This window comes from Neofelis nebulosa, chromosome 8, assembly GCF_028018385.1.
Source record: "Neofelis nebulosa isolate mNeoNeb1 chromosome 8, mNeoNeb1.pri, whole genome shotgun sequence".
Classification (NCBI taxonomy): domain Eukaryota; kingdom Metazoa; phylum Chordata; class Mammalia; order Carnivora; family Felidae; genus Neofelis; species Neofelis nebulosa.
In genome coordinates this window covers 101808226-101820367 of record NC_080789.1, presented here as the reverse complement: position 1 = coordinate 101820367, position 12142 = coordinate 101808226, and the positions used below count along the sequence as shown (strand labels likewise).

At 48.9% G+C, this 12142-nt stretch overlaps 1 protein-coding gene across 1 annotated transcript in view; it reads left to right on the top strand.

Moving 5' to 3' along the window:
- Nucleotides 1–11279, top strand: part of CD9 (CD9 molecule) — a 34247-nt gene extending 22968 nt beyond the window's left edge. Inside the window, exons 3-8 of the mRNA XM_058743943.1 lie at nt 5826–5923; nt 6648–6722; nt 8267–8365; nt 8519–8608; nt 9332–9415; nt 10729–11279. Of these exons, the coding sequence (XP_058599926.1) occupies nt 5826–5923; nt 6648–6722; nt 8267–8365; nt 8519–8608; nt 9332–9415; nt 10729–10794 (512 nt within the window). The 3' untranslated portion in view covers nt 10795–11279. The remainder of the gene's footprint in view (nt 1–5825; nt 5924–6647; nt 6723–8266; nt 8366–8518; nt 8609–9331; nt 9416–10728) is intronic.
- The last annotated feature ends 863 nt before the right edge of the window (nt 11280–12142 follow it).

Below are 12142 nucleotides of genomic sequence, written 5' to 3'. Positions count from 1 at the left end.
TAGGGGAGAGGGGAGAGCATATCTGCACACATGTGGAAGCGAGTGGCATCCTGTTGGGACCAGTTGTCCTCAGGACAGCCTGGCCTCCTGCTCTGTCTGCACCGTTCTGTGCAGGGTGCCTGGCTGCACCTTTCCCAGTGGCCCCACCTCTCCCAGTGGCCCCACAGCCCTGGTTCTATCTTTCGGTCTCTAGGACTCTAATTCCAAGTGTTTTTAGATGTGGGCAGCAAAAATCTCACTGGCAAGTGGACATATTAGGAGGGAGACAACTCCTCCTTCATGTGTCGCTCACACTCTCATGTATATGGTTATGTGATTTAATCCTCATAATTCCGTAGGGTACGTGGAATGATTAGCATCTTCTCAATGAAGAAAGCAAGGCCTAGAGAGGTTAAAGAACTTGCCCAAGCTTATACCCCTTAAGAGGCAGGGCTGGGATTCGAACCCAGGCCTACCAAAGCTGCTGCTTTTTTTTTAATAATATTCTTTATTTTTATTTTTATTTATTTTTTAATCTTTATTTATTTTTGAGAGAGAGTGTGTGTGTGTGTGAGCAGGGGAGGGGCAGAGAGAGAGGGAGACACAGAATCTGAAGCAGGCTCCAGGCCCTGAGCTGTCAGCACAGAGCCCGATGTGGGGCTCAAACTCATGGACCATGAGATCATGACCTGAGCCGAAGTCTGATGTTTAACTGACTGAGCCACCCAGGTGCCCCCCCCCCTTTTTTTTTAACGTTTATTTCTTTTTGAGAGACAGAATATGAGCAGGGGAAGAGCAGAGAGAGAGGGAGACACAGAATCCAAAACAGCCTCCAGGCTCTGAGCTGTCAGCACAGAGCCCAGCGCAGGGCTCAAACTCATGAACGTGACCTGATATCAGGCTTAACTGACTGAGCCACCCAGGTGCCCCCAAAAGCTGCTTCTTGTTTTACCCATGCTAGATTGTGGGGAGGATGCCCCATGTGGGAATAGAAGTGATCTCCACCGACTAGATGTTCCCTGTTGGGGGAACCTTGGCCTTTGACCTCACCCAAACTGTAGTTGGGAGAGAGAGGTCACCGACGCTGGTGGCCCTAGCCAGCCGATGACAGATGGGGTGGAGAAGGTGCACAGGGTGGCAGAAGAGTGATGAGCACACGGGTGGAGGAGGCACAGCCTGCCTCTGGGAATCTCACAAGATGCAGGAGGCCAGTGTTCCTACCTGAAGTGACCAGGAAGGTGACTTGAAGGCACAGTCCCAAAGACACTCAGGGATTTCTAGTTGGAGGCCAGTGGCCATCACCCCCTCGGGTCTAACAGAGGACTGTTGACGCTTTGCTTCCCTAGGAAAGGGCTCCACTTTGGTGATTGTATTCTGCTTGCAGAAGCCCAAGCAAAGGAGGGTAATTCAGGTGACACTAGAACATCAGTCAGACGAGTGACCGCCTGGGTTTGGCTAGGCCTTGCAATTCACCAAGTGCTCTGGGAAACTGAGTCATCGTCATCCATGGGCAAAGGGCCAAGGAGGCTTCATTCTGTGTGTCCCCTTCCCCCTTGAGCTGTGACACCAGCCTTTGTATTGGCCCATGGCCCCTCTTAGCAGAGTGTCAGCTCCACCCCTGCCGATATTCCCAGCATCGTGGGGTGACCGTACCTGGCACTGGGGCACTAACCATCTGCGGGGCAGCCCCCAGGCCAGCCTGACCACACAACTGGCCCTTCAGAAAACCTGAAGGACCCAGGGGTGTCTTTTCTCCAGGGGGGCAACGGCTTCTAAAATAAAGAAAGAACACGTAACCAGGCAGAGAAGCAAGTTAAAAATGAAACTTTCCAACATTCAGAACAGTCAGTAGTGAATCCAGAACAGCTGACAGCCTTATATGGGCCTTCTCTCCAATTCAGGCCCTGGGAGATTCAGCCCGTCAGCAGTATCTGTAATCCCAGGCCGCAAACGTGTTGGGGAACTTCATTTTCTTGGTCCGGGGCCAGCAGCCCTTCTTAACTCCTTGGTGTCCTTCCAGAACCATCACCACTAAATGAGGACATCTGGGGGCTCCAGCCCGAGGCCACAGATGGCCACCCCTCCCCAGGGTCATTCCTCTCTTTATGACAAGGCACCTGATAATTTCCAGAATACATGGCTTTTGCCCTCTGTGAGCTAGGGCAGTTAGCGGCCTCGGGCAGTTTGTTTTGTTGCCCTGTGCCTGGTTCTCCCCATCCTGAAACTGGCAGAGCTTACACACCCCACACCTCTCTGAGACAGAGAACTACCTACCGGGCTTGGCTTGTTAGTGTGAACCGCCATCGGTGGAAGGAAGCAGGACCGAGAGAGAGAGCCAGTGGGGAGCTGCGTAGGGTTCCTTTGAACCCCCGACTGAGTCTTTGGAGACAATAAACTGTTCTAAGTTGCGAGATGGGCTTGGGGTGATGCCAAGAGGCTGATGTGTCACTCTGTCGCCGAAGCCCAGAGTCCTGATACATAGGGGAAAAGAATGCTCAGTTTCGTGTATAAAAGGACACCCGGGCATTTGCTTCTGCTGCACCAAAGGCTTTTTCTCTCTGGCTAGGCCTGTACTGTCAGCCTGAAAAAGGAAGAATAAACAGCCCTTAAGCAAATTAATACAGTAATCCTGGAGAAGGCTCCGTGACAAATAACTTTTTCCATGAGTCAGACAGAAAGCTAACATTCACTTGTTTTATAAAGGGGAACACATTGTCATTTATCATTGCCGGCCTTTGCTAACAAGCTCAGGATGCAGGCGAGGAGGAGCCTTTCCAAAGGGAAGCCCTGCGTGGCCCTGTAAGAGGCCACCAAGCCTTCCAGTGGTTCTGTGGCTTCCGGCGGGGGGGGGAGGTGTGGCTTGCAGATGAGCCCCCCCTCCAGTTTGATGGCTGGTGCTAAAATCCCCATGGACAGCCACCAGGGGGTTGCTTGTCTTTATCCCCAGCTGAAGAGGGTAAGCCAAGACACCCCAGATTGGCAGCTGCCTGAGCAAGATTTAAACCCAACAAGACCCTTTGTCCTACAAGCTTCATCTGCTGAGCCCAAGAAATGGATATTTATAATTAACCAAGAAGCCCATTAGGAGGAGAATGTCCTCTCCCCCCCACCCCCCCATGCATGGGAAAGCTTTTTCCTTTAGTAGCTCCCTACTGCTCCTTATCCAACTCTCCTGACTTCTGCCAGGGCTGTCCCAGCTTATGAACTGGGGTCTGGACTTAGAGAAAACATGTCTGTCTGTTCATTCCCACTGACTCTATTCAATGTGCTTGTAAATCCTTTTGATCTCTTAATACGCCCTATTTATTCAGCCCCTGCCGCAGAGCTCAAAGGAGTGACCCTCATCCTTCGTTGTCTTGCCCCAGTGAGATGGGGAGAAACCAGGGCCATCTGACTGACTGCTGCAGCTCACTGGTGGCCCCATGGCAGAGCCCGAAGCTGAGGGAGGGCGCCCCTCCCACGGCACCCATGCAGTGCACCCGTGGCCCCACAGTATCGAACGGCCCAGGAGGATAGGACTTGACTCCAGGACAGGCTGCATTTGTCCCCTTGCCCAATCTGGGCCAGGCATGCATGGGAACAATACCCATATTCATACAACATAGGGGTTTGCCAGTAAACCCACGTGACCTGACATCACGACAGATGTGGGGGGAAAAGGCAGAGACACAAATGCTCCCTTGTGTGTGCTCTGCTGGGTGCTGCCCGTGAACCTCAGCTGCAGGCAGACTGCACGGTTTGTTGCCTGCAAAGCCTCGGCCCCGGGACTGGGGGTGCAGATGTGGGACAGTGAGGTCACTGTGACACCTGCCAAGGTTCTCACTGCAGTACCCTGTTGTGTATTGTGTGGAAACATCGCAGACACTCTCTCTCAGCTTCAGCCCTGCACTTCAAGGAAGTCTCCCTAGTCCCAGTTCATAGGGAGGGTTCCGCGAGTATGTAAAAATTCATCACTGTGGTTATTAATAATTGTCATTCATCCTCCGTATTACTAACAGTAGCTAGCATTTGTTGTGCACATTTGGGTTAGATCACTTAATCTTTACAACGGTCCTTGAGGCAGGCATTAGTACCATCCCCGTTTTGCAGATAGAAAATTATTGCACAGAGAGATTAAGCAGCTTCCCCAGGGTCACAGAGCTGGCTTTCACACCCAGACATGCTCTCACCATGCGACAGGAGTCCTTCCCAAGGTTGGACAGAATATGCCTGCAAGACAGGGAGGCACACGGGATTGCTCTGCCAGTGTCCCCATGAGGCCTGCATGTTGGGGAGCTGGGAAAGGGGGTGGTCCCTTCAGGACAGCTGCGGCTTTTCAAGAATATAACTGCAAGATGGGTCTGTCTGGGCATTCCCTGGGGGGTTATAGGATGACGAAGGCCAGGCTCCAGTGTGTTCCCCTCCCAGGGGTTTGCTTCATGTTGGGCCTAGGCAGAAGTCACTCCCTTCGCACCGCCTCCCTCTCCCCCCATCAGTTACTCAAACTGACGACTTAGAAACAGGGTCACTCACTCACCCTCCCTTTAAAGGAGGATCCTTTTCAGCCTTCACCTGGGGTAAATGAATTGCAACTGTAAAATCTCTTTAGTGCACTCTGAGGGATGTTTTGAAATGTTCTAGCCACCAACCTCTCATTCTTTTTTTTTTTTTTTTTTTTTAAATGTTTTATTTATTTTTGAGACAGGGAGAGACAGAGCATGAACGGGGGAGGGTCAGAGAGAGAGGGAGACACAGAATCTGAAGCAGGCTCCAGGCTCTGAGCTGGCAGCCCAGAGCCTGACGCGGGGCTCGAACTCACGAACTGCGAGATCATGACCTGAGCCGAAGTCGGACGCTTAACCAACTGAGCCACCCAGGCGCCCCTCACCAACCTCTCATTCTAATGATAAAGAAACCGAGGCCCAGAGAGGGAGAGCATCTTCCCCATGATCACACAGCAGTTAGTAGCAATGTTGAGATCAAAACAAGGGTCTTCTGACACCAGGGCTGTGTTCTTTGCACTAGAGCAAGTACCCCTACCTTTGCCAACCTGTGCCCCTGGGTGTTACTAACTGCACATGCCTCACCGCCACCTGGAAGCAGGGCAGAGAGGCATCCCTTCTGGGAATGAGGCAGAGCTGGTCCACCTGAGCATGGATGTCTAAGTGTACACAACCCCTTTCCTTTGGAAAACTTGCTCTGACAGACTTTTCTGTCAGGTAGAGGCCAGCAGAAGGCTCATCAGAGTCCCAGGAAGTTAGCCCTAGTTTGGAGGGTCTATTTTAGTTAGTGTGAATGGATTCATCTTGCTGGAAACAGCTGACAAACTGGATCAGTTCACATCCTGAGTCAAACCTGGGGATTCCCATGGGTATCTTTGTCCTGGTTATAGAAGGTAATGAGCACCTTCCAGGAAGGTGAGGGTAAGAGAGGGGTGAGGGCTTAATGGGGCGGGGTCCTAGAAAAGAGATTGGTCGGGAGGAGACTTAAAAGCAGAGGTGGAAGAGGCTGTTTTTTGTTGTTGTTGTTGTTGTTTTATTTTTTAATGTTTATTTTTGAAAAGAGACAGAGACAGAACATGAGTGGGGAAGGGGCAGAGAGAGAGGGAGACACAGAATCTGAAGCAGGCCGCAGGCTCTGAGCTGTCAGCACAGAGCCCGATGTGGGGCTCAAACTCAGGAACTGTGAGATCATGACCTGAGCCGAAGTCGGATGCTTAACTGACTGAGCCACCCAGGAGCCCCAAGGAGGCTGTTTTTAAGGATGGGGGCAGCACAGATTCTTAGAGGGGGAAAAAAGAATTGCAGCACATGTCTGGGTCTCAACAATAATGACCCCATGCCTTGCCCTCTGCTTTCTGTCCTCAGGAGTTTATATTCTGATTGGCGCTGGTGCCCTCATGATGCTGGTGGGTTTCCTGGGCTGCTGTGGGGCCGTGCAAGAGTCCCAGTGCATGCTGGGATTGGTGAGTACCCGTTCTGCTCCCCACAGCCACTCTGACCCAAGGGCCCTGCCCCCAAGATCTCATAGAACAGATGGGGTGGGATGGGGTCCAGAGGGTACCTTAAAGGCATGAGCTATCCTCAGCCCCCACAGTGTTGCTCCATTCCAGGCCCCACCCCAGCCTCCTAGCCAGGTAGCCATCTTGCCCTCCTCCCCTGTAGTGATGCCTTGCTTCTCTTCTGTTCTGGAGCCTCTCTGTCTTATCACTTCCTTTAGGCGACTAAATGCCAGGACTTTGTTTTCCCCCTTTTCGAGGACCACGTTTGCTTTTTTTCCCTGAATCCACAGGTACCTTCGCCTTCTCTTATTTTAAAATTTGTTAACAATTTTCTTCAAATTCCAGAGTGCATTCACTTTCTTTATTTCCTCAAATCCCTGTGGGTTTTGTGAGTGAGCAATCATATCTTATCACTGACTCTTAATTAACACCTTAGGAATATCAATTCTGGGGTCAGCTGTGCCCCATTCTTTCCTCCTGAATGGGAATCTCTTCCTACTACTGCTTTCGCTCCTCGCCTTGGCTCAATGCTCACAGTTCCATAAATTTCTTCCATCCCTTCCAGGCTGTTCATTTGCGCCCCCAGATGCCCAACTCCCAGGGAGTTATTCCTCCTTATCCTCCGGAATACCCTTTGTGGTTGGCTGGCTGGGATTTCCCTTCATCTTACCCCTTCTTTGCCTTCTAGTTCTTTGGCTTCCTCTTGGTGATATTTGCCATTGAAATAGCTGCGGCCATCTGGGGCTATTCCCACAAAGATGAGGTAGGTGTCTCCCATAAGATCTCTCGGGAGTGATACAGGTTTGGGAATTCAGGGGTGGGAATGATGAGAGTGACAGGTGTCTCAGCTGCCACTTTGGTCAGCTTTCAGCCATCAAACATGCTCCTACTTCACCACGCTCCCACATGCCCAGCAGAGTGTGAGCTCCCCCAGGGCAGGCGATGTGGGTGTGGTGCCAGCCACAGGTTCCAGTTCCCTGAATGGTGCTGGCACGGAGCAGATATTCAAGAAATACTCATCAGGTCTGTGTGTGTCTGTGTCTCGCACCTCAGCAGCCCTGTCCCCGACTCCTCTGGAAGGATGGCTTAGGAAAACGAGCCTCTGCGAGGGCTGGAGCCCCCTGCTCCTTCACCTAGTCTATGAATATGTGCCACCATGAGCCAAGTGCTGGCCAGACCCAGTGTGGGTCCAGTGATACACAAGCTGTGGTCCCCGCACTTTCCACCCAAATATGCATTTGGGGAATGCATATATGCAAATATGTACTAGGAGAAGTGTCCTAGAAGTCATTTATATCCAGAAGTTCCATGGGGTTTGAGAAGGCGGCATGCCAACAGGAAATCTCTTCTGGCTTCATGGAGAAGGGGACACTCACCTAAATCTTGGATGAGAGAAAGGATTTCAGGAGGAAAGTTGGTGGGAGACCCAGTACTTTCCGGCAGAGACAGCTGAATGTGGGTTCTGATGGGGAGCCACTGAGGGAGGAGTTGTGGGCCAGGATGGGCCATATCAGAACCGTGTATTAGGAAAGGCAGTCTTGGCATGTTTAGCAAGAGAGAGAAGAGACGAGAGACTGGATGCAGGAACCCTGTTTAAAAAAAAAAAAAAGATTTAATTATCCAGATATAAATGCTACAACTGAAGAAAGAGGAAGGGATGATCACGACAGCTGCTGGAGAAATTCTGGATGTTGGTCAGTTAATTAATTGATTGGGGGCGGGGGGGCAAGGGACAGGCGTTTGTTAAACTAGGGTGTACTGAGGTACCCAGTACTCTGTGCCAGACACTGCGCTAAGGGCTTATCATGCAGCATCTCATTTAAGTCCTCACAATAACCACTGAGGCACGGACTCTTATAATCTCCATCCTACATATGCAGAAACTGAAGTACAGAGAGGTTTAGTAAGTTGCCAAAAGTCACACAGCCTCTAAGTGAAAAAGAAAAGCTGCAAGCCTGAGGAACTAGCCCGGTCAGGAGTAGAATTTTTTTTATTATTATTATTGTTCTTTAGATTGAGGAGAGTCCATTTGGTGCACAAGTAAAGGAGAAGTTGCCAACTGGGGCAGGAGGGACCTGCCAAAGGTGCAAGAGAAGAAGGGGAAACCGGATTGGGTTCCTAGGGACGTGGGAGGAGACGAGAAGGGCGCCGGAGGTGCTGGGAGAGGCAGGACCAGTCTGGTGGCTTCAGTCTGCTCAGTGACGTTTTCCAAGCACAAGAATTTGTTGGCTGAACAAGATGGAACAGGTGACATTTATATGTTTTTGAAAAATCCATATCTGCCCCACTCTCGTCCGCCCGTTGTAGGTGATTCAAGAAGTCCAGGAGTTTTACAAGGACACCTACAACAAGCTGAAATCCAAGGACGAGCCCCAGCGGGACACCCTGAAAGCCATCCACTATGCGGTATGTCACCTGCGCCAACACCGCGACCCTCGCTGACCTTCCCTCAGAACGCGCATGCACACGGGGTACTGGTTGCACCAGCCTGTGCATCTCCATTCCAATCATCCTTTTTTGTTTGTTTCTCTCGCCCCATCCCTGCGCTTCCCCCTGCAGCTGGACTGCTGTGGTTTGGCTGGTGGAGTAGAACAGTTTATCTCCGACATCTGCCCCCAAAAGGATGTACTGTCATCCATCACAGTGAAGGTAAACTTAAAAACCCAATAAGGGTTTTTAACTTTTTTTAACTTTTTTTTTTAACTTTAACTTTAACTTAAACAATAAGGGTTTTTAACTTTTTAACTGTTGCGCCCTGGCCCCACTGCTCTGGACAACTCCCACAAGGGTTGAAGTGAAACCTTGCCCTCTCGTTCTGGGAAGACAGGCATCTAAGTGCTTCAGAACTACCCCTTCCACCTGCGGAAGAGCCCCGTGGCAGCCATGTCTTTCTTCCCCTCCCTGGGGCCTCTGTTTCCTCCAGGGCAGCAAAACAAAGGCCAGACCAGGGAAACAGTGTTCTAGTGGCACCTGGATCTGCCAGCTGCTGGCTTCTATCCCGCCTCCCCCAGCTGTGCTCTGAATTCTGCACTCCCGCTTCTTAGACGTACAAACAGCTCACGACTGTAAGCTAGAGCTCGTGTCCACACTTCAGAATAATAGGAAGTAGCCTGATGGCCTGATAAGAAATAGGCCCCAAAGCAGGTGCTTCCCCTTCTTCCTTCCCTTATTTCTTACCCAGACTTTAAGGACCCACCTCCATATCTCTTGGTTCTCCTTTCCATCTGCCAGACAGGACACCTGAGCACTCCTGTCCTCGGCCCTTTCTCCCGGATCCCCAATGTCCTGGTGTGACACAGGTGCTGTGGGAGGGGGGAGGTGTGCCTGGAGCAGGGATTGTGTGTGACCCGAGTCTTGGTTTGCCCCCCTAAGCCCTGCCCTGAGGCCATCAAAGAAGTCTTTCACAACAAATTCCACATCATCGGCGCAGTGGGCATTGGGATTGCCGTGGTGATGGTGAGTATTGAGGACGTGGGGAGGGAATGATGTCACAGCGATTAACATCTGTGAAGCACATAGTCTGCCCAGGCACTGTTTTAATGAATCAATTCATTCATCAACTAATTTAATCCTCACCATACTTATGAGATGGGAGCTGTTAGTATTCCCATTTTACAGACCAGGGAGTGGAGGGACAGGTCGAGTTGATCAAAGCCTCTGAGCTCGTGAGTGAAGCATCTGGGATTTGAACTCTGTGCGTCTCCAGAATGCATTCTTCTAACCCTTAGGGTTCAGGGGGCAAATGTGAGGTGATGCTGGTCCTGCTGGTCCATGAACCACGCTTTGAATAGCAAGGGTGTAGATCACCCAGCCCTGTTAGTGATCCTGGGTAATCTTTAGGACTTGTATGTGCTGCTTTTCTTTTCCCAGAGAAAGTAGTTCAGTGAAAGTTACATGGACAGGAATTACTTCACACACACACATCACACCCATAGTCTGAAAGGCATGCAAAGGTGTACAACCAGAGGGAAGATTCCAGGCTTCAAACAATCTACTGTCTTGCTAATCAGCCCTAGAAACCATTAAGTGCAAACAAGGTTCCCTGGGGTTACTCCCTCATTCCCCAAGAGGGGCCTTCCTCTGCCCCAGTAAGACTATCCCGAGAAAGTGAGAATTCTTTCCTTTCTTAGTGGTTATTTACACCTAAGAAAGGCTTTGAGGCAGCTTTCAGTAAAAGGCGTAAATTCTTTTAAAATAGAATATAAAACAGACATTCACAAAGATGGGAAGTACAAGCCTATGTGGATTATCGGAACGTCTGGCATTTGAGCATTAAATTTAGCTCTGAATTGGGGCGCCTGGGTGGCTCAGTTGGCTGAGCGGCTGACTTCAACTCGGGTCATGATCTCACAGTTTGTAAGTTCAAGCCCCTCATCAACCCCTGCTGACAGCAAGTGAGCCCTCTTCCAATGGTCTGTCCCACCCCCCTCCATTCACACTCTCTCAAAACTAAATAAAACTTTTTTTTTTTTTTAATTCTAAATTTAGCTCTGAGCTTATTTGTCACACTCTGGAAATTCTTCAGGGAAGTTGCTTGTGCAGTTTACATTGACAAGTGGCTGCAGACCCTCAGAATCCCACCAGTCAGCGGCTCTCCCCATTAGAGCCAGCTAGCCTCCATCTCTCCTGCTTTGGCACCCTGTACATGCCTGACCATGCAGTCACCATTCTTCTCGTTTGTCTTGGCCCGAATGACTCCCATCTTTCCTGTCCCTCAACCTTCCCTGAGCCACGCCACCCTGTTCCTCATGTTCCTTTCTGTCTTCTAGATATTTGGCATGATCTTCAGTATGATCCTGTGCTGTGCTATCCGCAGGAGCCGAGAGATGGTCTAGAGTCAGCTTGTACCCCTGAGCAGGAAAGCCCACCCCTAAAAATTGTTGCTTATTTTCCTGGGGTTTTGTTTTATTGTGTTTTGGGGGGCGGGGAGTTTGTTTGGTTTTTTTTTTGGTGTTGTATTGTTTTTGTTTTTTTTTTATTTTTTTGCCACTAACGTTAGTATTCATTCCGCATTGCTAAACAAAAGTTATTCCATGTTTGTGTTTTTAATGCTTTATTCAATATTGGTATTTGTAGTTGAGAGATTTGGGGATTTGGTTTGCTTTGGTTTACATTTTTTTGGTTGTTTGTTTTTGCTTATTATGTTAAGCAGAAATCCTGCAATGAAAGGTACTATATTTGCTAGACTCTAGACAAAAGATATTGTACATAAAGAGAATTTTTTTTGTCTTTAAATAGATAAAAAAATGTCTATCAAACTTAATCAGGTTGTAACTTATGTTGAAGACAATTTGATACATAATAAATGATGATGACAATATCCTTGACTCATTTTTGGTTTTTGCTTCCTTTATTTTTTTACAGCTATTTATTTTTCACATGTCTTTCAACTGCTGTTTGGTCTAACTGCATTTATATGAGAAATAGGTTGGGAGGTTGGTCTCCCCACGTGACTAATGAAGAAAGCGAGAGATGAAGGGATTTTGATCCAAGATCACACAATTATTAACATTTATTTAGCTCTGAATTGGGGCACCTGGTGTGGAGTCCACACCAGAACCTAGCCCACGACTCCTCCTTGTAGCATTAGGTTGTATCTTGGGGGGGCAACAGTAAACGCGACTCCCTGATGGGAGGGACTTTGTTTTATTCACTGCTGTGCCCCAAGCACCTAGAACCTATTATCTAGTGCATAGTAGGTGCTCAGTAAGTATTTGTTATCCATTAATATTTATTGGTTGAATAAATGAGAGCATACACATCGGGGTTTGATCAGGGAAGCAAAATATTGATGTTAAATATTATATATAATTTCCATCCTATATATCCATTATATATATACATATATATAATACATATAATATATAATACATATTTATAATGTGTGTGTGTGTGTGTGTGTGTGTGTATAATTTGCTACAGGGATTTGACCTTGGACAATCATTGGAGTTGCTTACGCAGTTTCTTTAAGACCATTGTCTTTGCGGGGTTCCTGGGTGGTTCAGTCAGTTAAGCTTCTGACTCTTGATCTCATCTCAGGTCTTGATCTCAGGGTGGTGAGTTCCAGCCTGGAGTTTAAAAAATAAATAAATAAATAAATAAATAAATAAATAAAATCCATTGTTTTTGCATTTGACACTGGATCTTGAAGCCCACAGGGCAGACAGTCGGGAAGGCAAGAAG